General features: G+C 44.2%; 3 protein-coding genes and 1 pseudogene across 9 annotated transcripts in view; 1 reads left to right on the top strand and 3 right to left on the bottom strand.

The window, feature by feature from the left end:
- Positions 1 to 2,471, top strand: part of LOC117757966 — a 3,490-nt pseudogene extending 1,019 nt beyond the window's left edge.
- A 10,287-nt stretch (positions 2,472 to 12,758) lies between these two features.
- Positions 12,759 to 14,138, bottom strand: LOC117757968 (leucine-rich alpha-2-glycoprotein-like). Its single transcript, XM_034579213.1, has 2 exons — positions 13,894 to 14,138; positions 12,759 to 13,806 (listed from the first exon to the last, which is right to left on the bottom strand). The coding sequence occupies exons 1-2, from the start codon at positions 14,024 to 14,026 to the stop codon at positions 12,809 to 12,811; spliced, it is 1,131 nt and encodes a 376-aa protein (XP_034435104.1). The 5' UTR covers positions 14,027 to 14,138; the 3' UTR covers positions 12,759 to 12,808.
- A 298-nt stretch (positions 14,139 to 14,436) lies between these two features.
- LOC117757969 (leucine-rich alpha-2-glycoprotein-like) lies at positions 14,437 to 15,898 on the bottom strand. Its single transcript, XM_034579214.1, has 2 exons — positions 15,732 to 15,898; positions 14,437 to 15,566 (listed from the first exon to the last, which is right to left on the bottom strand). The coding sequence occupies exon 2, from the start codon at positions 15,562 to 15,564 to the stop codon at positions 14,572 to 14,574; it is 993 nt and encodes a 330-aa protein (XP_034435105.1). The 5' UTR covers positions 15,565 to 15,566; positions 15,732 to 15,898; the 3' UTR covers positions 14,437 to 14,571.
- A 2,423-nt stretch (positions 15,899 to 18,321) lies between these two features.
- LOC117757961 (rho-associated protein kinase 2-like) overlaps positions 18,322 to 25,771 on the bottom strand; it is a 32,230-nt gene continuing 24,780 nt past the window's right edge. The window contains exons 23-35 of one of the 7 annotated variants that reach the window (XM_034579194.1): positions 25,429 to 25,522; positions 25,093 to 25,187; positions 24,700 to 24,888; positions 24,206 to 24,374; positions 23,771 to 23,986; positions 22,559 to 22,632; positions 22,346 to 22,434; positions 21,956 to 22,034; positions 21,557 to 21,824; positions 20,805 to 21,078; positions 19,549 to 19,639; positions 19,191 to 19,291; positions 18,322 to 18,570 (exon numbers count right to left, since the gene is read on the bottom strand). In XM_034579194.1, the coding sequence (XP_034435085.1) occupies positions 19,606 to 19,639; positions 20,805 to 21,078; positions 21,557 to 21,824; positions 21,956 to 22,034; positions 22,346 to 22,434; positions 22,559 to 22,632; positions 23,771 to 23,986; positions 24,206 to 24,374; positions 24,700 to 24,888; positions 25,093 to 25,187; positions 25,429 to 25,522 (1,581 nt within the window). In that variant the 3' untranslated portion in view covers positions 18,322 to 18,570; positions 19,191 to 19,291; positions 19,549 to 19,605. The remainder of the gene's footprint in view (positions 18,571 to 19,190; positions 19,292 to 19,548; positions 19,640 to 20,804; positions 21,079 to 21,556; positions 21,825 to 21,955; positions 22,035 to 22,345; positions 22,435 to 22,558; positions 22,633 to 23,770; positions 23,987 to 24,205; positions 24,375 to 24,699; positions 24,889 to 25,092; positions 25,188 to 25,428; positions 25,523 to 25,771) is intronic. The other 6 variants (XM_034579193.1, XM_034579192.1, XM_034579195.1 and 3 more) reach the window with 6 other exon arrangements.

Raw genomic sequence — 25,771 nt, 5'->3', positions numbered from 1 at the left:
CGCTGTGGCATCTGCTGGTTCACTATTGAATACTTCCTGCGTCTCATCTCTGCCCCCAACAAAATCAAATTCGTGTTTGCTTTCATGAACATCGTCGACTTCATGGCGATCATGCCCTTCTTCGTGGTGCTCATCCTCACCTCCTTCGCGCCGGGATGATGGAGCTGGCTAACGTGCAGCAGGCGGTGCAGGGCTTTACGCATAATGCGCATAGCGCGCATTTTCAAGCTGGCACGTCATTCCTCCGGACTCCAGACGCTCACAATCTGCCCTGAAGAGCAGCTTCAAAGAGCTCGGGCTGCTCCTCATGTACATGGGCGTGGGGGTCTTTCCTTTTCTCCGCACTGGGCTACACCATGGAGCAGAGCCACCCGGAAACCCTGTTCACCAGCATCCCCCAGTCCTTCCTGGTGGGCTGTGATCACCATGACCACAGTGGGCTATGGAGACGTCTACCCCAAGACCACTTTGGGTCGGTGCAACGCGGCCATCAGCTTCCTCTGCGGGGTGATCGCCATCGCGCTGCCCATCCACCCCATCATCAACACATTTCGTCCTGTTCTACAACAAGCAAACAGGTGCTGGGACTGCGGCCAAGCACGAGATCGAGCTGATGGCGCTGCGCTCCGGGGAGCTGGAGGCTGCAACCCAGTGCGCACCAACACGTTTGCGGTGCGGGGTGTGGGACAGCACCATGCGCTCCTGCCACAGTGAGACATACATCCCTTTACTGAAGGATCCAGGGAAGGGGCCGGCCTGTCGACCCCCAGCAAAGGACACGAGCTTTGGAAGCACAGCCGAAGACCACCGAGTATTTTGTCTCGTGAACAAACAACACCTTCAGAACAGAAGAACAAAACATCAGAAATAATTATCCACTGTTGATTTTTGATTGATTCAAACTTAACCTCTGGGTTAATGATACAACGACGACTTGAGATTGTAAATAGCCTCAATAGAAACTGCAGCCATGGCCTCTGAGGACCTTCATATTTTGAAGAATTGCACCTATTAAAGGGACATACATTGACTTGATGAGCTTTGCCTTTGCGCAGTGACTCCCTGTGGGCTGAGGGGAACAGCCAGTACGTGGATTCCCCCTATGTAGGCTCCTTATATAACTCCCCCATCCCCAATTCTCACACTCAGACTGTAGACGGCACGGTAGTGTATTCCTCTGTACAGAAATATATATATATATCACCATGAATGTTTTTTGGTTTTTTTGAAGTAATAAAGATAGGAAGCTCCTGTGAGAGAAAAGACAAATGTAGTGAGTCCATGAGAGGTTCCTGAGGCATCAGGTGTTTGAAAGTGAGACCTACAGTGCCATACATTTCATAGGGAATATATGAAGGCAACATATCATGTCTGTTTTTTGCCTGTGATCTTCCTGGGATCAGTGTTTTATGTTGCGACTGAGAGTGAGGTAGTGTTTCAGATGTAAAACTCAGTCTGTGCAGGAGCGTGTTAAAAGCAGTGGATGTGTCAGTGGGGCTGCGATTCTGCGAAGGATCACGTTGTCAACACTGGGACCTGAGCAGCTGCAGGACATGTTCTTTTAATGGGTTTACATTTTAGCAGCAGTCGTCACCACTCTGCTCCGAATGCACGAATGTGCCGAGGTGAAGCAGCAACAGGCTGGACGTGAAACAAAGAATAATCCAAATAAGTGATAATAATAACTTTATTTGTGTAGCACCTATATAAACAAAGTGCTTCACAAGATCAAGAGGCTGGAAATTCTGAGAAGAGGCAAAGAAGGAGCTCAGATAGATGAAAAAGATGAAGAAGAATATGAATAATCAACCTCTTTTTCAATAATTCATGAAAAACGATATGTAAGAGTATGAATAAGTCTGTATCTGCCTCAAACATGGGTCTTAATTCAATTTTGAAACTTACAGAGATGATGTTTCTCACACTGCGTCCCACACTTTCAAAAATGAACTCAAAATTGCCCTTTAATGGCTGCTATATTTAAAGGTTAAAATTCCACAATTTGAAAGGTCACTCCTACACCATTAGCCTGAGTGACACCAAACCTGCCGCAAGAATTCAACATTCCCCAGAAACTTCCTCTCTCGGCACAGCGGGGGGAGCTGTAATTAAAATGGGACATTTAATTCAGACGTCAGGTCCCAGATGTCAAGGGTTTGATTTTTTTAATGTAACCTGGAGGGACGAGCCGTGTCAAGGCTGCACTCTATGTGCCCCGGTGTTATTTTATTAAATACGCACAACAGCTCGGATGTAAATACATGGTTTGTGCTCAGAAGGTGAAACATTTAAATTGTTTAACTGAGGAGAACACAGAGGGCGTCAGTAGGAGGTGGACTCACAGTGACATGGTGCAGTGGAGGAGGGTTTGAGTGTTCACCCTCACCTGTGGGTTACATTTTCACTTTGAGCTAAAAATCGTCCTTAAGACTGAATCATTTCACCCAAGAAATGATGGATAAATGGCCCAAATCGTTCAAATGAATACTTGAGCCACCTATTTAAAATGTTTATTACTTACTTTTAACAGATGAGACTTTTCTTGCTTGCAGCCTGGTTCTCATGCATCTTTGCTTAGTGTTAAGGTCTCACGACTACACTTCTTCTTTAAAAAATTAAAACAATCCTTCCTTTCAGATTGGTTCAGCAATCATTCCTTATTTTAGAAAATATATTTTTCATTGCATTTGACCTTTAGGACAGAGTTGAGTGTGTAAAAAAGGGGAAAGAGAGAGAGAGAGAGCGGGGAAGATATGCAGCAAAGGGCCAGAACCGACCCTGTGGCGGCTGCAGGACTCGAACCTCCATACGTGGGGCTCCCGCCCAATGAGCTATTGGGCATCCCCTCCACAATCAACCCTCACACCCATTAGCAAACTGCAAGAGTACACAGCATCTAAGTGTGGATGGGTATCACTGCTGTGCAGGTAAAGCTGTAACCTTCATGCTAGCATAAGAAAAATGTAATTTCGCCGGCTGAAAAGATATCACAAACCCATTTTCTAACAAAAGACAACTGTAACAAGGGCGTTTAATCTTCAACTGATCCACGTTGGACATGAAGAGGTTTTTGCACAATAAAAAAAATACAGTGTTTGGCCTGATGAGGGAGCTAAGAGTAAAGGTCAAAAAAAAAAAAATGTTGAAGTGCTGTGATCACTGCACCTCCTGTCAGAGTGAAGGAGGCTGATCCATCTTCCTGCCTCACACTGACAGAGCATCATTCACTGGCACAAGACGTCAGCGTGTTTGATAAGCTCGGACTCAGAATCAGCGTCTTGCTGTTTTGTGCTGCCCGAGAGAGAGAGATCACGGAGGAGGTCAGGCAGGACTCTGCAGTGCGTCCACCCACACGTGTCCAACACAGGATTCTGCTATCTCTGCCGACCAGCTGCAGATTCACACATGTCGGAGCGGGAGAGAGGCCTTTGTGCATGCTGACAGGTGGAGCTGGAATGTCAAAGGCATGCATTGTGCAATGGTACAATGCCCCCCCCCCCCCCCCAGCAGCAGATGCAAATACACATGCACCCACCTTCACGTTCAAATTTAGATTCATACGCATGCACACACACACAAACATCCTCCCTTTCTCTCCCACAATTGCATACAAATAATTACAAGCACACAAACACACAACCATCTGCGGCGTACTCCACAGCGACCTGCTGTGATCCGACGGCTAATCACCAGTTTTTACTCCCACATGTTGGTCATCTGCGGCGCTCAGTGGGCGTTTTAAGATTAGAGCTGCTCCTGAGTATTTACACGGAAATTTGTGCTCATCATTATCGGTCCATTAAAAAAGCCACAAAGAGAATTCGTACAGCTTGTTAACGGACATTGCCACTGATTCAGTGTATTGTTCTGGAGGGTCAGAGCTGTTATATCCTCAGAGGTATTTTTTTGAGTAAAGATGAGTTGTCTGACAATGTCCTGGGCAAAGGGATATTTATTTTAGCCACATGATACGACTTTAAACATGAGGTTGTCTGATGCATCTGCAGAACGAAATCCTCTCAACACACAAAAATGATGACAAATGGTGGGTTTGTGCTTGAACGGATTTCAACGAAACTTGGTGGAACAATGAGACACAGGCCAAGTGAGAACCCATTGAATCTAGGGGACAAAACGACGTATCCAGGGTTTATTGTCTTTACATTTTCACAGATCTTTTGTGGCTTGATTGAATTTGAGGGCAACTATTTGGCCTTAGTGTAGGTATGCGTTCCACTGAGGGCCGTTCTAATGGTGTTTACACAATCTTGCTGACCTGGCTTTCCACTGTTCACATGCAGCAAGGGTAGAGAAGAACAATCTCTGGCGTGCCGTGTTGGTTTCACCGTCATAGTGTTAAACCATGGATCGCGCTTGAAGATGCTGTAAATAAACACAGCTTGACATTCAGCCTGAACCCGGTGATGCTTCCAGCTGCTGCTGCTACAGTCAGTTACCTGGTAACTTCAGTGGAGAGAAACTTAAAGAGATCCGTGTCGACAGTGTCGTCCGCGAGAGTTTCAGATGATCAAAGCAATTCCTGAATCCTCGTGTATCCCGTCCGGCTGACTGCCAGCTCTGGGATTGTTTCCTGGTGACGTACTGGCACAGTAGTATTAGGTTACACCGAACCATTTGAGGACAGCGAGGACACACAGGGACTCTCCCCCACTCCGTCGACCTGTAGGACAGCGATCTTTTACTCAACTCTCTAATCTAAAAATAGGAGAATCCCTGACGGTATCCTGGACACACATATAGCACAGACAAAGAGAAGTTCAACACAAACAAGAGGTAATTATATCTTACATGTACGTATATTGTTTTCACCACGGTTACACGTAAAGTTTAACTGTGGTTAAGTTTCGTGTAAATCTGGTGAGTAGTTTCTGCGCCTGTACGCCATACAGGCTCAAACATCAGGATCCAAGTTGCAAATAGTGAAAAAGAAAAATAAAGACGGAGACAGACGGAGAGAGAGAAAAGAAACACAACACGGGAGGTATTCAAAACACCTCCTGGATAAATATGGCTCTCTAGATGACACTAAAAGCCGATAATGTCCAGCCTCAAATGGAGCAAATGGGATATTTGAATGGATTCATATCCTGGAGAAAATGGCCAAACACATTCATTTGAATAAGAATGTGTAATGCCAGGGTTGAACAGCCCACCTCTCCGAGCACCATCTCCATTTGAGAGATATTTGCCGCAGAGGGAAAAGGTAATCTCCCTGATGTCACATTCAGAGGAAAAGGAAGAAACATAATCGAGGAGCGTTTTTTATTTTATTTTTTGTGCAAGATGATTTTTTTCAATAGGAATGTTTGTGCGTGGGCGTATCCTGGAGCACTTTGATTCAAGCCGAGAGCTTTCATGACAATAATTACATAGATTAAATTTGACCTTCTTCAAAATAGCGGAATAGGATGAAGCACCGAACCCACTCAAGGCATTTGCAAGAATTATTTTTCATATCTTCTTTTTTTCTCCCCCTCTCACCTCATCACTTCTTCTTTTTTATCTTGCAGAATGTATCTGGTAAAATCATCACGTCTTTTCCCTTCTGGCTTTTCTATAACAATGCAGATCAGGAATAGCGAGTGAGAATTTATAGAACCGGCAGAATGTAAATACACTTTCATTTCACAGAATCCAATAACTTGAGCCCGGTCAGCGCATCGTACCGAATGCATTACTAAACTGCCCTCGCAGCTGACTTTGCCAGAACCTTTCAAGATGTCAAGGTGGAGTGTCAAACAATAAAATCAACACAGTCGTGCTGCGGCAACATAAACACAGACGAGTAGAGAGGAGGTGCAGCTTGTGCAGAGAGCTGAATGAAGGTTTCTGCTTGAAGGAAGCTGCTGGATAGAAGCTGTGGAAGGCTGCACCTTCGGAGGCTGCTTTTGAAGACTGTCACAGCGGGACACCACTATAGACGGCCCCGTTTTCGAAGGCTCCCTCAAATGAGGCAGACGAAAGCGTCCTTCTCTCCCAGAGAAATGAAGGCTCCGACTGGTGGATCCTTGCTGGCCCCAACATATCACAGGGTTCAGGATACAAACTGTTTTTCAAGGAGACAATGGTGCCGGCAAGCGACAAGACGTCCAGTGCTTGAGTGTCACGCTTAAACTCAATCAACAGCTAATGATACAAGGAAAACCAAGGGGCAGTAGAACTTTCTCCTCATGTCAAACTTCAGCTCTTCTTGACAAGAGCCTCTTATTTCTGTTCGGTCTTCGAAGGTTGCAGCCCCTGAATTGAGACACAGCCTCAGTTATGGCTGCACTGACACTGAGGTGTGTGGTGAACTCAGTATTTTCAACATAAATCAGGTCTAAGTGTCCTAGTGGATCGCTTCATTAGTTTATTACCTTTTATCTTTTGTCTTAATGAAAATACAGATTTATGTTCAGCGACTCCTGAGAGCAAAATTGAACCGTGGTGGATGATGTCGAACCACCGCCTCGGTGGACGTAATAACCGTGAAGCTGTCGAAACCCTTTACGTGATAAGAAGACGGAGGAAAATGGAAAGTGTGCGTTCAGCCTTTAGTCCCGCAGCCAGATCAGTGTCTTGAGATTTGACTTGAAGTTATGGCCGGTTATGGAGTCTTTTTTTTTTAACGATGCCTTTTGATGTGAAATAGAGAGCTGGTGGTTCTGGGCAGTTTAATACTCAGCCTCAGTGAAAACATCTGCGTTGGCTCTTGCTCAAGTCGCTTTACGACGTTTCTACGTGACGTCGCCCAGTCGTCTGCTGCTCTGAGAACAAACCAGGTTCCTGCAAAGTAGAGAGTTACATCAGATCTCGTGCTGCAGAAAATAACCTCTCTGATTAGAGTCATCTGTTAGAAATGTTAAACCAAGGGGAACAACTAATGTTTGTGAACTCATATTATTATAATCCATTATAATCTTGCATATTTACACAAATGTGCATTTTATATTTTACAGTTGTAATTCAATTAAATCACCTTTTGAGATCTGCTTGAAACAGATATCTTCTTTGCTTCAATGTTTAAAACATAAAGCTTCCAAGGGGGCGTGAATAATTTAATGGGCACTGTAGACTTGGACTTTATTGAGGAATTTTGTTGCCTCATCAATCTGAAATCCCAGAGAACAGCTGAGCAGCATCTGATGACCACTGTATGAGACCCTGTAGCTCTTACATTTTATGAATAGGAAGAGACTAAAACTGAAATTCAGCAGTCGGAGATGAAACCTTGAGAGTTCATTTGTTGTAAGTGATCACAAACAGGTCGGATCGTTTAGCTAATATCTCACAGGGCCATTTTTTTTAGTTTCACAAAAAAAAAATCGCTTCTCACTGCCAGAAGAGGTCAAAAGTTTAAATGTTTGAGTGATAGTTTGACGTTTTTATTCTTCTTGCAGATTCTTGCAGAGAGTATAATGAGAAGATCCCTATCATGCTCATGTCTGTATCGTAAATATGAAACTAAAGCCAGCAGAGGATTAAACTTGAACGAACATCAGTCTGATAAGAACTATGTAAAATGAAAGAAACCATCTTTGAAAGAAACTTATTTGACATGTTAAATCACAGCTGTCTTCCCGATACTTCAGCCAGCCACCAGGGGGCAATCCAGACACTTTGGCTTCACTTTTGGGAGCAGTACTGTCGTCCATCTTTATATACGGTCAGTAAAGAAATTAAAAACAAAGTGAAGACAAAGACAAAAGACAAATTAGCTAATTAGAAAACCTTTTGGCTGGAACTTTGGATAAAAGTGAGCTGTTTCTTCCTCTTATGCTACGCTAGGCTAATTCCCTCTCTACGTCCCATGTGTATCGTACAGTAGAGACCTGAGTGTGTTATTCTTCCCCTTTAACTCTGAGCAGAATTCCATTGAGGGTGATATTCAAAAAGTCTTTCAGGCCGACACCGTTCAGTCCCCGGTGAGAGTTTGTGAATTCTGCAAATATGAATATGTAAATTTAAAGTTGGACTCCCAGTGAAGCTGTATTATTCATGTTTTGTACCCATTAATGTCTTGAATAGTGTTTCTTTGAATTGTCATTTAGTGTCGGCGCTCTGTGTTTTTCTGTCACTGCTTCACGCTGTTGTGCTGACGGCTTTGATCAGGCCTCGGCTGTCTGAAATCACACGCTTCGCCTTTCTACTGCTCACATTCTCCAGAGGAACTTGAAAGCGTTGCCCATTGACAGCTTTAAATGACTTGTTCAAAGCGAAAGCTTGTTAAAGGAGCCTCAGTTTATTTCAAAAATCAATTCTCGGGTTTTCCAGCAAATGAATTTAATTAGAAGGTTGTAAACAGCCACGCTTTAGAAACGGCTCTCCTGTGGACCTCTGCCTGGAGAATAAAAACCTACGTCTCCTTCTGTCTGGTACGAGTTGTGTTTGCTTTCCTCTCCGTCACTCAGCTCATGCCCTTCGCTGATGGTCCCCGTTTCAGAAACGGCGCTTTACACTGGATCAGCCATGTTCTAGTGGCGCCGTGTCACTTCCGGTAATAAATGTGTGGACATGTAATTAAGGAAATTGGCCCCGAGAGACCAAAGCCATTGTAATACATCTGACCTGATGGCTGATGCACTTGCCCCCACTGATTATCTCATCCAGAGACAATGATGTTGTATGGAGCAGAACATCCATGTCATAGAGGCTTGCTTCAAGGATTTCAATTAATTTAGGGCAACAGGTCGTTAAAAAAAAAAAGATATTTAGTGAAGGCATCACCAGACTTGTGTTTCCTCTGGGATGTCAGTTTTATTTCCGTCACAGATGGAAGTTTGACAGTTTTATATTACTGCTCCCAAGAAATGTTCATGTGAAAAAGTTCTCGACTGGGAAATTTCCCATGAACCCCCTCTCAAGTAGGATTATGATGTTGAGTTTTTGTTTGGATTACATAAATGACAAATTTCTGGTATCTGGACCCAGCTGCAGATATTTCGGAATAATTAATGTGTAAAACAGTTGGTATTTTAAGGGGGTGGCATGATGGTACCTGCTCGGTTTTGTGCCTTCCCGTGTGGAGTTTGCATATTCTCAGTGCGTCTGTGTGGGTTTTCTCCGGGTATCTGCCTCCTACTACAATCCAAACACATGCCGATTAGGATAAGCAGTATAAATAATGGATGGATAGTGTCTGAAACATTTCACCTAGCCTGTCAATAAAAGGTCAATAAATGCCACATAGCTCATGACAATTGCTTTTTCTTGGCTGCTTCATTCCAGTCAGACACAGTTGTCCTGAGCCGTCTCCACACTTACCAGTGACATATGACCTAACTCAGTGGCCTTGGCCCTGTTCCTAGATGCTGTGAACACATTTTAATGGCTGCAGGCACGTCTGCGTGGCCCAGCGCCCCAACAACAGGTGAAAGGTCTGTTATAGGCCCTACGTAAAGCCCCTCCAGACAGATGGTGATGCATATGAGCCCGGTGTGAAGGGATATCATGGAGCCGACATTAAAACTTCTGGCAGAGGACGTGAGGAGTCACCGGGGAGATTTAGACTTAGATCAAACTGTGATGAAATGCCACGTCCTTGTCTTTTGTGCTCGGAGGTAATTAAACTCCCATGGCCCCGTTTGTCCCCTGCGTGGGTCACTGTGAGCGAACACAGACGGATGGTGATGTGCAGATCAATCTGCCATCCCTGGAAAGAGGAATTACAGAGTGAGACGAGAAAGGAACAGCGGGGACGAGTATTTACAAGAAAGATCAGCGTCGGATCAAAGCAGCAGGGATCGAACGCCGTGCATCGCCGCAGTGGAACATTTACATAGTCGGTGCGGCGCGTGGATGTGTACTGTCCGAGGGGAATGGCAGGAGGTGGGGGAGGAGCGGATGATCTGACAGTAACGTTTTTAAGACGACTACATGTGGGAGATCAGAGCTGCTGTGTTTCCTGAGGGTGGGCTAATGAAACACAGATCGGGGTCCTGTTTATCTTTATTTTCCCTAATGAACAGTGGTGTTGACGATTGCATACGATTGAGACAAAAACTTCAAACCTGGACAAAGAAATCCCCAAATATCCATCGGTTACATCACTGGAGCTACGATGAAAATGTGTCGTTTGGGTGAAACTTGATATTTATCTGTTGTCTTTGCTGGTACTTTCCTATTTTGTTTTTATCAATAGTTTCATTTGCTGCGTCTGTATCTGGCTGAGAAAAGCCCCAAACATCCATCAACACTGCTGCTTTGTGTCCTCTCTAATTTGGCCATTACTAAGTTGTTGTCATCTTGATATTCGTTTCATTTTTCATTCTTTTGGACCCGAGAAGCCTTTTTTCTGTTCCAATTGCACCTTCACCATTACTTCTTCTACTTCTGTGTGCACACAGGTTTCGATGGATAAATAGCCGTTACATTTCTGTGAACGTTCTCCCTGTGGTTACAGTCGTCTTTGTATATGTAAACAGCCTCCATCGAAACCTTTATTCCCCTCAATAGAGCAGCCTGGATTTGTGGGCGGTGTTGTGTGCAGTGTCCATCTAGGAAGAGCCCCTTAATAGCCCATTTCCCAGAAGAGCACGAGGGGCCATTTACAACAACCAGTCATACAGAATGGGAAACGGCTTCAGCCCTCTTTCCCAATAATGAGATAATGCGTTAAGGCAGCAGCATATTCCTTTTCCCCGCGTTTGTGTTGTCGAGTGGAGCGATGATTTATGAGCAGGAGAATGCGATGAATACAATGCACATACAATTATGATAGACGAAGTTCCCGGTTAATGCGCGAGTTCAGGCTATTTTGGTCAAATGGATCCTGACTGAGAGCTGCAAAGCATGCTGGTCCTGAAAACGCGCAGGTTTGAGGCATAAACAAAATGACGTCAATCCCGAGTAAAGGAAAAAAAAGCGTAGGATGTTTGACGACGGGCTCGGCAGGTTTGACTGTTGTTAAGTGCTCGCTTGGTTAATGGCCTCAAGCTTCTGAAGGCAGCCACAGTGTGACTCCTCTCACCCACCTTCAGGTTCACTTTTAATGAGTCCAACAGACTCGTCTTTTCTTCTTTCAGCCTGAGCTCAAACACACGTAAACGTAAGAAGGTGATTGTGACCGGAGAAGGATGAAGGTCGAAGAGCAGAGGCGAAGCGCAGCAGTGCAGATAAATTTGGCAACATGTTTTGTACAACGGGAGGAAGTGGACATGCGGCGTCCATCTTTATAAACATCTATGGTTCAAGCGAGAAGAAGAAAGTAAGCAAACACTAGTTTATTACCTGCAGATATCAGAGGAATCCTGGGTGAGAGCTGGTTATGATTAAAATGTCAAGTGATTACTCCGCTACTATGAGCTAATGAGAAGCTATCAAAGACAATAACGTCTCAATTACTACATCAACAAGTCGTAGAGAGGCCACAGTCAGTTTCAAAAGCGTGAAAACCGTGCACGTGACCTTTTAGATTTCCGTGTCAGTCGGTTATCATTAGCACGAGAGTACGGCATCGTGCCCGAGAGCGAGGCTCCGCTCCTCCACACTCATCAGGGGAGGGAGCTTCATCCTCATGTATCTAAGGAGCACAGGGATCAGTGCCGGGGGGGGGGGGGGGGGCGGTTGGCTGGAGCAGATGGAGATTAAACGTCTTGCCCAAGGAGCAGCAGTATATTGTGGAGGTCGAGGAGAGAGCTCTTCTCCACTGTCCCCCAAAACAGATGGTTCCAATTAGAAGGAACCAACTACTGAACAAATTCAATTTAATACATTTAAATGGCTAAATTTAATTGAGTAAATTCACCTTTGACTGATTATTTCTTTGAGTAAGTTCAAATCAAATCAAGAAAATTGAATCCAGTTAATTTAACTCAAATTTAATCAAGTCAAATCAACTTAACTATTGAGTTAATTAGTCAACAAAATAATTGAATTTATTAACTTGTGTATTTATGGTAGAATGAACCACATGAATCAAACTCCGAGGTGTTTCTCCTGCTCTTTGGGGAACATTCAGGAAGAAGATTCAATTTCCATAAGTAACAGTCACCAGTGGAGGCCCATGTTTTATATATTGTATCAGGGTATATAAATTATAATTATATAAATTATTAAGGTAATAAATTACAGTCCAGTGCACTCACCGTGATCAAGGCTGGACAGGAGGTGTGTGGCCATGTAGAAAAAACACACACACACACACACACTCACTGAATGAGAAAGAGACCAAAGGAAAGAGAAAGAGAACGAGGGATATTCAAACACAACCAGCGGAGGTCAGCTGGAAGACTCTTGCATTGCTCTGCCCACACACTCCCACATGCTCAACATCATTAAAAACAAAAGGGCATGACTGAAACAAGGCCGATGTGTTGGAGTAAGGATTCAACGTAAGACACATGAAGGAAGGAGAGAAGTGAGCTTTCATTTCATGTAAATATGGGCCACCACCGTTTCTTTTCATTATCTAAAGATGCTTGGATTGTTCTTTAAATTCATTTCAGAAAAAAAGATTTAAACATCTAGTTTGCCCAAACTGTGAATTACTAATACAGTATGTGCCTTGTGGATTTTTTTTAATCAGTTTAATCAGAATACATTTCCTGTCCAATTTGTTTTAGCGCATGTTTGCCTCAGATCTGCAGTAACCTGGTTCTAAAATGAGCGCCACCACCTCTTCAGCTCCTTAGGGTCAACACTTTTTGAGGATCTTACGCCCCCCAGTGGGCTGGACCACATCCAAACGATGACAAAAACAAGCAGAGGTCAAAGGAATTTGATTATTAAGTTTTATTTCAGGGTTTAAAACAGTGGTATTTGTTTGACATAAGAGTGAAGGATGATGGGACTAAATATATTTTTTTATTTACCCCATCTCTAATTTTTGAAGACCAAGCTCGCTGTCGGTCAAAGACGCCACTTGTCGATGTTTGAGAGCTTCGGGCCCTGCACAGGTCACCGTCGCCAGAAAGACAACGTTGTGAGGATGGACAGTGAGCCACTTCTTCAGAAACTCAATCTTCTCGTCACACACCCAGGGGTTCCCTGCTAACATCACCTGAAAAGATGATCCCCCCTCATCCAGAAAACCCGAGGGGAGACACTGCAGCTGATTATGATTCAGCAGCAGAAGCTCCAGGTGTCGGAGGCCCCGCAGGAGGGTCGCCGGCAGATCTCGGAGGTGATTCTCCTGCAGGAAAAGGTTGGATAGTTTCAGGTTGTGGGTGAAAGTTGCAGGTTTCAGGGAGGTCAACTTGTTCCCGGCGAGGTTCAGCATCTCCAGGTGGTGCAGGTTCGTCAGGGCGTCGGCTTGTAGCTCCTGCAGATTGTTATCGCTCAAGTCAAGGCTCTGGAGATGAGACAGCTTCCGGAGCAGAGCGGACGGGACGCCGGTTAACCGGTTCCCAGACAAGTCCAACGATATCAAGCTGCTGTTGACGGAGAACCACTCGGCGTCCACTTTTTCAATCCGATTATTCATCAGCACCAGATTATGGAGTGAGGCGTGGCTGAAAATGTCGGGAGGCAGGTGAACGAGCTGATTCCCGGTGAGATCCAGTGTGTTTAAGAAAGGAACCCCCTTCAGCAGATCTGAGGGAAGGCTTGTCAGGTTGTTGTGATAGAGCTGCAGGTAGTTCAAGTGGGGAACCACGCTCAGATGACCGGCGGTAACATTGGCGAGGCCGGTGGACTGGATGGAGAGTCGCATGGTGTTGGGAGATAAACCGTCGACAGGGAAATGTGTGAGGGAGCTTCGGCTGCAAATGACCTCTGATAGGTGAACCGAGCAGGAGCAGAGGTCCGGGCAGGAGTAACGCCATTCAGCCAGGGCACTCAGGAGCAGCCACAAATTCATCTTTAACACTGCAGAGAAAATAGATACACAAATCAATGATTTAGATTTAAAATCATCATATTGTTAAAATCATGATCTCGAAAGCATGAACCTACCTGACGGGGAAAAGCAGAACTCCCTCTGTTTTGAACGTGGACTCGGTTTTATTTGAAATGTCAAGTACATTTGACTCAGAACATAAAGTGTTGCAAGAGGCAAACAAAGCCAACAGCAAACAAACCAGCTCATCAACTGACCGGTTCACTTTTCTCTGTACTTTCCAAAAGTACCACACACAAGTCAATATTTTCTTTGCTTTTATTTCGGCAGGAATTTTCCATTCGGTTTTAATGTCTCCCTTTCGTCCACTTTCATAATCTCTTGTCTTGTTGTTAGGAGGTTATTTTCAAAGAACTCCAAAAGTAAACCTCTGGTAGTTCTGCTGAATAAAATGCAGATATTAAACATAACCTGGCGGATGTAAAAATGAGAAGTTGTGGTTCAGAGGCTGTAAAAGTATTGCTTCATATTTAGGGCTCGTATCGATGGTATCAATCTTCTCATCAATTGTTGGCTATGAAGTGAAAAAGCTCATTTCCAAAACCAATGTGTCACAACTCTGTTTATCTGCAAGTGAAGTGCAAACAAAGACACAATCGTATGTTTTACTCTAAATCACATTTAATTATACACTCATGTTACACCAATACAATTATTCATTTATTGAAACGTTTGACAGGCTGAACTGTGAACTTTACCGTGTCAGATAATAACCAACACGACGATGGAAACGGTTACGACTGAAGATTTAGTTCACTCGCAGTCAGCGACATCACCGACCGCCCAGATAAAGACGGAGGTGAAGCACATATGATGGTTTGTGGCAGGAACACCTTCTTCTTGTTCTTCTGCAGCCACCTCCACAGGTACTCCACCTTCCCGTCGCACTGCCAGGGGTTGGAGGTCAGGTCCAGACCCTCCTCGTCCAGGGAGCTCAGCCGGTCCAGAGAACCTGGAGGGATGTGGCTCAGCTGGTTGTCTTCCAGATACAGGTTCTTGAGCTCAGTGAGCTCCTGAAACAGCTTCTGGGGGATTTTGCTGAGCTTGTTGCGAGAGAGGAACAGGTAGGTGAGGTTGCGGGTGCTCTCGAGTACAGATGCATCCAGGGTTTCTAGTTTGTTGTCCTGCAGGTTCAGCCTCTCCAGTTTGGTGAGCCCGTCCAGGGAGTTTGCAGAGATCGTCTCCAGACGGTTGTTGGAGAGGTCAAGACTCTCGAGCTGCGGCAGCTTCTGGAGCAGAGCAGTCGGGACCTTTCTCATTCGATTTCGAGATAAATCCAACCAGGTGAGAGTGCTGTTATCAGGAAGCCACTCTGCATCCGCCGTCTCAATCAGATTGTCCTTCAGCACCAGGCTGCGGAGCGGAGCGTGGCTGAAGACATCGGCTGGCAGCTCGGCCAGTTTGTTTTCTGTCAGATCCAAAGTGCTGAGGTGAGGAACGCCCCGGAGGAGATTGGAGGAAAGGTGCTGCAGGTGGTTGCTGAACAGGTGGAGCTCCTGCAGCAGGGGCGTGGCACTCAGGTGCCTCTCCGAGATGGAGGTGATGTTGGTCAGCTGGATCGTGAGCATGGTGGTGTTCCTCGGGAGACCCTCGGAGGGGAACACTGTCAGGGGAACCTCGTTGCACACCACCTCAGCTCTTCTGGAGTAACACTTGCAAAGAGCCGGGCAGGACAGGGCACCATGGCAGAAGTATGCCAAGCAAAGGAAGGCGAAGAGGGCGTTCATCACTAAGACACAAGAAAGAGAGGATGCAGAGAAATTATTATGAGGCAGACGACTTAAATATCTCCCTGACGTATTGCACCACTGCAACAACAAATAAAGTACAAGTGACGTCATTTCCAGGTCATGCACATGATGTTCGGTAACATGAGTAACAAAATAAAACTTACCGTCTTGTTTTCTAGTTGAATCTGTATCAGCCGCTCTGCTCTTTACATCAGATTCAGCAGTGCTCTCTCTTGCAAATTACTTGGGGCTCAGAACCCCCCCCCCCCCCCCCCCCCCAGTCTAATCATTACTCACTGAGCAAACACTGACCCGTCACCACACAGACATTTGTCAAGGACACGCAGTTGTTGCAACAGAGAGAGTGACTAACCTGACGGGAAAGTACAAGACCTGGAAACTTTGTGATTTTGTTACTTCAGCTTTTAAAAAACGGCTGATTAGAGAATATCAAGTTGAAAACGTTAATGTGAACATATGTGAGCGATGGTTTTGCTGAGTGAAACACTTTGAAGTTAGATGTTTACATTAATGTCTCCTTTGGATTCTCGTACAAAGGCAGCGAGGGAGAGCGAGCGTGTGGGAAAGAAGCAGAAATGCCCGATCATCAGTTTAAAATGAGGTGTATTGGATTTATTTTTGCTAAAAATTAGACTCATCAGAAAAAGCTACTTCGAGACACGAGGTGTCGGCTCAGCAGAAATAAATTATTCACTGTGCCCAGATGCAAACAGTTAAAGTCGCACGGCTTAGTTATATAACAGGTTGTGGACAGTATGGAACCAAGGGATTCATACAATTAACTTAAGTAAACGTATCATACAATAATGTGAAAGTAATACAAGTAAAATTAATCATTTTATAGAAAAATGGCAAGTATGAATGTGTGTATTCAATTAAAATGTTTGTTTAATAAAAATAACAAAATACTTTTTATAACCTTAAAAGCTTCTCTTGCCAAATAAACTATATAAAAATTGCGTAAAAAAGACAACATTCAAACACAAGTTCCTTGAAAATACTTTTAGGAATGTAGAAATGCTCCCTTATGAGTAAAAGTTCAGAATTAAAATGTTATTTAGGTAAAAATATGGAAGTGAATATATAAATAAATATGGAACCTTTCAGGTTTAATCTATAACAGTGCATCATATTTTGCATCATATGTTGTAAACTTACCTTCTGTTTGCTATGTAAACTTTTAATCCACCTAACCTGTAACTCCAGCTCTGAATTAAATTGAGTAGAATAGAAAGAATATTTTTCAATCAAATGTAAACGTGTGGAAGTATAAAATAGCAGAATAATAAGAAAATACACAATAAAAGAACATGAAGTTCTTATTTGTACATGCATTTAGCATTTAGATTTAATCACGACAGTAAAGAAATGTAGAGGAGAAGCCTGCAGATGAAAGCGTGACTTCACACTGAGGAGGAGGAGGAGGAGGAGCAGCAGCAGAAGGCTTCGTGCCACCTCAGGTCAACCTGGTCGGTACAGTAGGTTTCACGCCGGCTGATACAGAGGATTGGATTGGACCTGCAATAAGAATTTAGCAGATGGGCAACACGATGAACCGTCATACATAATGTATGACGAGTGCCAGTTAGCTTTAGGCTGTTCTGAAAGATTTATTTCAGTCAGGCCCACTCACTCCACATGCAGCACTGAGGTACAGACAAAGCTATACTGCAAACTGCTGAAACACATCCTGCAGCCACACGCCACAACTCGCTGGATTTATAATGTGTCATAATGTACATTAACATCATTGTCCGCTATGTTACTGTACATTACTATAGTGTAATTTATACATTTAGGATACTTAAGTATTAATATATGTTGTATTATTATTTGTAGATATAATACATATGTACATACATAATTATATGCATGCACACATATACTGTATATATAGATGCACACAAATATATACATAATATATGCATACATATACACACACAAATGTCTAAACACACACCTAGGCCTACACACACCTTTACATACATGTGTAAATATATGTGCGCACGCACGCACGCACGCACGCACGCACACGCACACACACACACACACACACACACACACAACCCTTAAAGCAAGAATTAACCCTTCAACAGCCCTTTGAAAGAAAGTGAGGATCAGCTAAAATGTCCCCACTCCGTCAGCATGATGCTCAAAATGGTCCTCACAAAGATATAAGCACGCACTCAAACACACACTTCATACACCGCATTGCCTCTTTTGATTCCGTGTCGACGCTGGAGGGGAAAATTGTCGTGTGAAATTCAGTAGAAAAGCTTCAAAATAAGACGTCAAGACACAAAAGAGAGCGTCAGCCTCGGTGTCTGCAGAGCTGCACACATCTTCAACAGCAACAAATTTAAAAAGACACAAATGAAAACATGAATTCTCCAACAGAATTTATTTGAATTTGTCATGGATGTAAAGAAGGCACATCATTTCTGTTCAGTTCACATTATTCCGTCTTTACGTCTTGATGGGATCCATTTAGTATTTAGTGTCATATTGCGTGTCGAAGAAATTCAAGAGTCATAATGATGTAAAATCTTCCATTCAGCAAAAACTGTAGTCATACATCTACAGCACAAGCATGTTCTGTGTAACGTGCTGCAGCTATATCCATACAAATAAAACAATCACATACTATGAGCTACACAGACTCTTCATCCTATGTACAAATGATCACACACACGCCTGACACGTCACAATTATAAATCCACGTCAGCCACGGCATCTGACAGAATAATATTTTTTTTATGTCATGATTATTATAAAACAAGGCTGTTCTCTATTCACTTCTTCTTTGGTTGAAGTCTCACTGTAACACCAAAAAGATTACGCTGGTTTTCCCTCTGGTTAAAATGACAAACGGTCCCAGTTCTCATGACGACGGCCGGTCGCTGTGAATGTTTCCTTTCCACGATTAGCATTTTTTTATTTATTTCTCAGTCTTTCAGTCAATCTTTGATCAGCCGGGGTTAACTGTGGAGAGAGAGAGAGAGAGAGAGAGAGAGAGAGAGAGAGAGAGAGAGAGAGAGAGAGAGAGAGAGAGACAGAGAGAGAGAGTGATTTGACAACCTGGGATGCTGCTGCAAAGACACGCCCACACAAAATCCACACATATGAAACGAGGGAGCTGTTCACACGGTGCATGAGCAGAATGCGCTCGACCACGTTAGGGAACAATCTTGGTCTGTTTGCAAGAAGTAAAATATGGTAACTTGGTTTCTAAGCTAAGCAGCTGCTGATTGTAGCTTTGACACGCAGACATAAGAGCAGCATCGATCTTTCCTTCTTCTTGCCACCAAGAAAGTTAATGAGCTCATCTCCTAAAAACATCAAACTATCACTTCAATATTTTACTTTGCAAACATCCAGATCAAGTTTTTTCCCAAAGCCGTCTCCTGTTTGTGCAGGTGATTATGTGCAACCTGCAGATTTATCCACAACGTCAAACTGTTCTTCTCACGAGACACAAACACTGAGTTCCTGATTGACACTCGGCTGCAAATTTGAAGATCACACACACAAAAACAACATGCTCGTTTCTACGCCTACACACTGCAACCACACACACTCGATCCGTGCAGAGGTGCGGTTACCCTCTGTCCCCCCTCTTTCACCTCTTCTTCAGAAGAACATATCATCATCATCATCATCATCCAACGACCAATTCCAATCTCTCAGGCCAAACTCAAGCAATCTGAAACAGTAATGAAGGTCACCGAGGGGTCAGGAGCCTCATAATGTCTCGAGGGCAATGTCCGCCATGTTCACCAGGGGGCAGTGTGGAGCTGTGAGGTGACTAAATGCAGCTCATAATGAGGAGGGGGTTAACAGGCACAACAGCACGGCACTATGGCGGGTGAGCGGGTGAGGAGGCGAGCGGGTGAGCGGGCGAGGAGGCGAGCGGGTGAGCGGGCGAGGAGGCTGGCAAACACACACATTTCTGCTACTTACAGTCTCCCAGCATGAGAGACGTTAGAAAGGTGGGGTCAGAGGTGAAGAGGTCAGGGGTCAGTGGAGGATGATGCGGAGCATGGGGCCAGTGCTGGGGGGGGAGGAGAGTCAGGGTGTGGCTGTGAGGGAAAACTTTGACAAACTGAGACTTAATCAGTCACAGAAAACACGACAGACACACTTAGTAACTCTCACTCTCATGGTTTCTATTCGATTAGGTGGAAACTGACGCTGAGTGAGGGGCCATGTTGGAGTGTTAATGGTGCAAACAGCGTTATGCATCGTTTAAAGCAAAAATATCAGATTAGCAGCAGGATTACGCGAAAAACTACTGAACTGAATTCTATTTTTGTGAAGGTGTGTGACCGCAGGACGGAGCGCATTAGGATTAAATAGGCAGATCCAGGAATCTAGTTTTCACTGTATGAGAGTAAAAAAAGGTTCAACCTGGACTTTTTCAGACATTAGCCGGAGGAGCTGCACAAACGTCTGAATCAGCTGAAGCGGACTTTAAAACAAAAGTTGAAGCTCCGCAAAGTTCACGTCACGTCTGATTGAGCTGATGTGCAAAAAGATTAAAGGACTAAAACTGGCTGACACTCGTCAGAATGCAAATATGAAGCAGTGACGTAATGAGCATGGTAATTAGCATCCAGCGGTTCGCGCCTCATTTTCCCCAAAAGATATGTTTCTTGCTGTAAAAAGAAACCGATCACATCCAGTTACAGTTCATAAGGTCGTGATGGTGACAGCTCAGAAAACGATTCCACTTAAAGGAGGTGATGATGATAATTAGTAGGAAACACAAATGAAAAGCTGATGAGCACCACACAACAGATTTAAGATAAGATTGTCTTTAAATATTCTCTGGAAATGTCATTTTAAAATTCACATTGAAAACCTCCCATTTAAACACGATTACATACAAACAGAAATGAGAGAAAGGCTCTGAAACCTGAACAGATCAATGAAATACAGATTCATCCTTTAGAACATTCATCGAGTGTTTTTGCAGCTTTTTCCTTGACATTGTTCGTACAATTTTATAAACAAGTCCGATTCAAAATTGTTATATGAATACATGGAGATTTTGAATTGGAAGAATGCACTGTTTTGTGGTTTGAATTAAAACTAAAGTATGACCTTGGAATAAAAAGAAAAACTACTTCAATCAAAGAAAAAGAGAAGTTTTACTGTTGGGGTGAACTCTCTCTCTCTCTCTCTCTCTCTCTCTCTCTCTCTCCCCAGGGTCTTACCTGGTATTCCCTGACGACTGCGGTTTGCTGGACTGGACCCTTATGGCTCGACGGTGGGACGACAGGTGAGGCGAACCCCTGGGTGACGGCCGCGGTGAGTTCCGCGGAGAGGAGCGCGATGTGGCTTCAGGCGGGCTGTTCGGCGCAGAGGGAGGACTCATGGTCGGATGTTTCCTCGGGATGCGTTTGAGGAGGTGGCTGACCCAGCGCTGTTGCTCCTCCTGCGAGTTGCTCAGCAGGAGCAGCTCTTTGGCAGTGGACATGTCATAGTTCACTGTAAAAAACAAAAAAAGAACAGGTTTTGATTCTCCAGGTGGTGGTGGGGGGGTGTACTGGACCGCTGAGTTTGAAATATCAGGTCAAATATCAAAAAAGGTTAAAAATCTATAATGTGTAACAAAAACAATTAAATAATTATAATAACTATTATTTAAATGTTATATACTTTCCTCAAGGATATAATATAATATAAGACCACCATTGGTCCTCATTGGTTTTTGATTACTCATATAATATATAGCTGAAACTATGAATCCATTCATTTACCAAAAGAAAATGTATTGAAAACTGTTTCTATAATTGTTCCTTACATTTATAGTTTTTGAAAATGAAGATTTTTAGATTTCTGTTCTGCTTTATTCATTATGAATCATGTTTATTTGGGGTATATAAGGGTGAAGGTTTTCTTTTTTCTACTTTCTGATAGACTGATGAAAGCCACAACATTTAATTGTACATTCAGCGTCACTGACCCTTGCACGGCACGATAACCTCCTCCTTTTTGTCCAGGTGTTCTTTGTGGCACTTGGTGTGGCAGCGGCGGCACTCGAGGGCGGGCGGGGGCTTGAACACGTGCCACAGCGGCCGAGTGCACGCCTCGCAGGTGGACGGGAAGTGATAGAGCGTGAGGATGAACTCGTGGCCCTTGTGGTTGATGTAGGACGGGCGGTCACCGAACGGCGCGGCCTCCACCGCGACCTCCTGCTCCCGCTTGCTCTCCCCCTCGTTGGCATACAGGATCTGGAGGGAGAGAAGACAGGGAATGCAAATGTTATTCATTGCATTATTAACTCATTTAATTTTTGAGTACGTGATTCAGACAGACAGTCAGAGAAGGAGAGGCGGGAATAATGGGCTTCCGGGATCATTACCTGGAATATTCGTGGAATTTCTTTGGCATCTGCACGATACACATCAGTCTGAGTGACGGGTCGGACGTGGAACAGTTTACTGCAGGAGGGAGGGAGTTACTTTAGCTCACCCGGGATCATAAGAGGAATTATTTCTCTCAGCATTGCAAAGTTTACATGTGTAACTAAAGAGAACTAAAGATTTAAAATGGCACGTAGATGTCAGGTATATTAATTTAAAGCTAACTTTTCACCCCCTGAGATAATGAATGAACGGACAGAAAGGCTGCATATCCAAGGTTGTAATGTGACTTAATCATAAAATGTGTTTAAGAAACTACTGATGAAAATGTTTCACATAAAAGTGTATAGTCATTATTTCTTGTTGAAACCCTGCTGTAAAGGACTCACTCGATTTCCAGGGTCATGAACGGGTTGGCCACCTCTCGGTCCTGCTCGCTGTGGTAGAACAGGATCTTTTTGCTGCTCACCACCACATACTGAAAAACAAAAGGGAAAAAACAGGAGGCGACGGGGTGAGAGGAGGGAAATGACTCAGTGTGCAGTGGTAATTACAACGAAAACAAAATCAGTCGATATGAGAAATAATGGGGGCCACGTTACTTTCTTGTCCCAGCTAAACCGCTTTGTGTTCTTGGCCGGAAGTGAAATCCAACCCTCGAGCCTGGAGTCTGTAGTTTGTGGAGAGAAAAAGCAAAAAACAGGAAGATGTGAAAACAAAGAGGAGAAGACTTTACTCATGTGAAGCACTTAGAAGAATACTTTGGTGGAGTCGCTCAGAGAGGAAATGATTTTGGGTCAGCGACAGGAAGTCCTGCTCTTTGTTTTCAACAAACACTGACACACCAATCAGGGGGAGCTATGAGGGTTATCGGGGATCAATATCTAGTCAATAAAATAAAACAACCCTGCACAAACTGTCACAGCTTTTTCAGTGAGTGGAATAAATTTCAACAAAGCAGAGCAGAAGCTGTGAGTTCTCGTGTCCAGAGAACACTGAAGAGGATTAAAGCGCAGCGGAGGCAGAGTCAACACAGCAGAGGGATTAACTGCAGGCTTGAACCAGAGCTGCAGTCATTTCTTTCCAAACTGAGGGAATGGGGATGAGAACAGCACAATTTTTGATGGATGGATAAATGTTACAACACCATAGACTGTAAAATAAAGATGGACGACGCGTCTCCACTTGTTCGCACTATCCGGAAATGAAGCCAAAATATCCCAGATACGAACGCTGCCATCTTGCACTTTAGGAGCCAGAGTCTGGACAGTAAAGATCGTGATGTTTCAACTCGTTTATCAAATAACTAACTAAAAGCAGTAGAAAAATGAACACATCAAACATCAGTGTGATAAGAACGACCTAAAATCATAGAAAACACCTTTTTTTAGCCTGTGACTTTTTAGTTTGGTGCATGTCCCATCCACTAACATGGAGGAGGCAGGATTTATCAAGATGCTTTGGCTTAATTTTCAGGGAGCAGGCATGTCGTCCATCTTTATATACGGTCTATGTTTTAAACCAGAGGTTCCCAAACTAGGGGTCGGGACCCTTTAGAGGGGTCACCAGACACTGAAGATGTTTTAAACAAATGGAATAAAAACTATAACTACTGTTACGTAAGATAAAAAAAGGAAGGATACATCTACAATAATAACTATAAAAGTAAAAAATAAATCAAGAACCAGGGATAATGGGGGTTGAACATCTCTGCCACTGTTATTTTGGGAGACGGGGCTGAAAGGTTTGGGAACCCCAGTTATAAACCACTGTTTCCATCCCCAGCCCAGGTTTAAACCTCCATGCAGGGTCACCTGCAGAGTGAGGCTCAGGGGCCTGTTCGTAGGTGAGGGCCAGGGGCCGGCGGCCCTGCTCCAACTGCTCATATTCTTCTTCACCGTCAGAGTCAGAGGAGTCAAAGAGAGGACGAGCCGAGCGGAGGTTAGGCCGGGTGTCGATGCAGACAGATTTGTGTGTGCGCTGGTAGGTGAAGGACATGGACTCAGAGGTGTGAGAGTGAGAAATGCGCACTGAGTCCGACCCCGGGGAGAGAAGTGGAGCAGGAGTGAGAGACAGGGGAAAAGAGGAAGGAGGATAAAAAGGAGAAAGTCAAACACAATCGGTCTGGAAGACAAAGGGAGTCAGAGTGAGAACAGCAGGAACTCAGGAAGAACGAGGAGAGTGCGTGCAGAAGTGTGTCTGCTCATGAAATGTTGGAAACGGATCGATGTGGCGAGGAGTGCGTTTACCTGGATATCCGTCGACCACGTCCAGGTCGTTACCACTGCTGATGCTGGTGGAGTCGAGAGAGTGAACGCTGAGGGAGGTGATCTGACAGCGCAGCTGCTCGATGTCGCTGTCCTTACTGTCCAACGCCATCTGAAGCTCCAGACGCACCTGGTTCTCCTCGGCTATCATCTGAGCGACACACACAAACACACTTAATTGAATTTCTGGGCTGCTTCATTGATCAAAACTGGATTTTAATTGGAAGCATGGTTCAATAAATGGACACAGTAGTTTGTCCAAGTTCCAAAAATAAAAGGTTAATAGTCTTGGCCTCAAACAAAAAGGACTTTTCCTCCTACACTACTCTAGCATTTTTTGAAAATATAGTAATATGTAAGTGACATCTTCATCCGCATGTCACTACATCATCCAGCTTCTGGAATAGAAACAGATGTTCTTTTGGAAAATGTATTCATAATGAAATTGCTGTATTTTTTGGGCCATGTGCACTGACCGCCTGCATGTCCGTCATCTCTCTCTGGTATCTGATGATGGTGCTGTTGAGCTTCTCCTTCTCCGTCCTCAGCTCCAGCTGCAGCTTCCTGTTCTCCTTCTCCTTCCTGTGCACCTCGGTGTCGATGCTGCGGCTGCCTCCGCGCATCGTCTGTCTCCTGTTCATGACCTCCGCCAGCTTATTGATAGCCTGAGAGCAAAAAACGACAGCGTCACAAAGATCCATTTGTGATAAATATAAGTTTGTGGAGAAGGAAGCCCGCAGGAGCATCGATGCTGCTGAAAGACAGAGTTCTATACTTTGCCCAGAGTTCAACACAAGACTGTAGCTGAAAAATGTTTCTTAACAACACATATTGATATAAACAACCTGTGTGGGCGTCCAGACACACACCTGAATTTTTAGTGTCCTTTCATTCTGCAGCAGCTTTTCAAACGACACTTTGACCGAGGTCATCTGCTTCTCCTCCTCCTTGGATTGCTGCAGATCTGTATAAATAGCAGGCATGGAAATTAATTCAGGGCTCAGGTGCACTTTTACTGAATGGCAATGCACAACATCTTTCTATAGACACTGACGTCGACTTCTTGTGACATTTCACGGCCTCTTCCCAGTAAATCACGTGGATGTTAAGACGGCTCTTAGACACTTTTCCCAGAAACCTAATGAAATGTCAGCCCTGTTAAAATCTCCTGTGTGCGCTGCTCATTAACTCAAACTGACACTCACGTTGCTGCATTCCCTTTAGCTGGTTGTTGAGCTCCTCTTTCTCGCTGGCCAGGTTCGCTACGTCCACCGTCAGCGTGCGATTGGACTCTTCCAGCTGTGAAGGGGGGGGGACAGGAGAGACGTGAGCCACACAAACAATAACAAGCAAGCAACTGTATTTATAGAGCACATTTCCAAGACGTGATTCACAGGAGGAATGAAATGGAAAGAGGTTGTTGTGGGTTCTGGTCGTCAGTTTTAAATCACGTTGAATATCTGGAGAAATGAACTACTTGTTAGTCAACTAATTAACTGTGGAGCTTTTGACCAATCAAAACACTCCCTCAGCGTTATGTAAGCGGCT

This window comes from Hippoglossus hippoglossus, chromosome 24 (genome assembly GCF_009819705.1).
Source record: "Hippoglossus hippoglossus isolate fHipHip1 chromosome 24, fHipHip1.pri, whole genome shotgun sequence".
NCBI lineage: Eukaryota > Metazoa > Chordata > Actinopteri > Pleuronectiformes > Pleuronectidae > Hippoglossus > Hippoglossus hippoglossus.
This window is presented reverse-complemented; position numbering and strand designations above follow the sequence as displayed.

Excerpts from the sequence above, each read along its gene's own strand:
- LOC117757968 (XM_034579213.1), bottom strand. The coding sequence starts at position 14,026 with ATGAGCTGGTTTGTTTGCTGTTGGCTTTGTTTGCCTCTTGCAACACTT. Across the intron at positions 13,807-13,893 it reads GTTCTGCTTTTCCCCGTCAG|TGTTAAAGATGAATTTGTGG; the intron begins GTAGGTTCATGC and ends TTTTCTCTGCAG.
- LOC117757969 (XM_034579214.1), bottom strand. The coding sequence starts at position 15,564 with ATGAACGCCCTCTTCGCCTTCCTTTGCTTGGCATACTTCTGCCATGGT.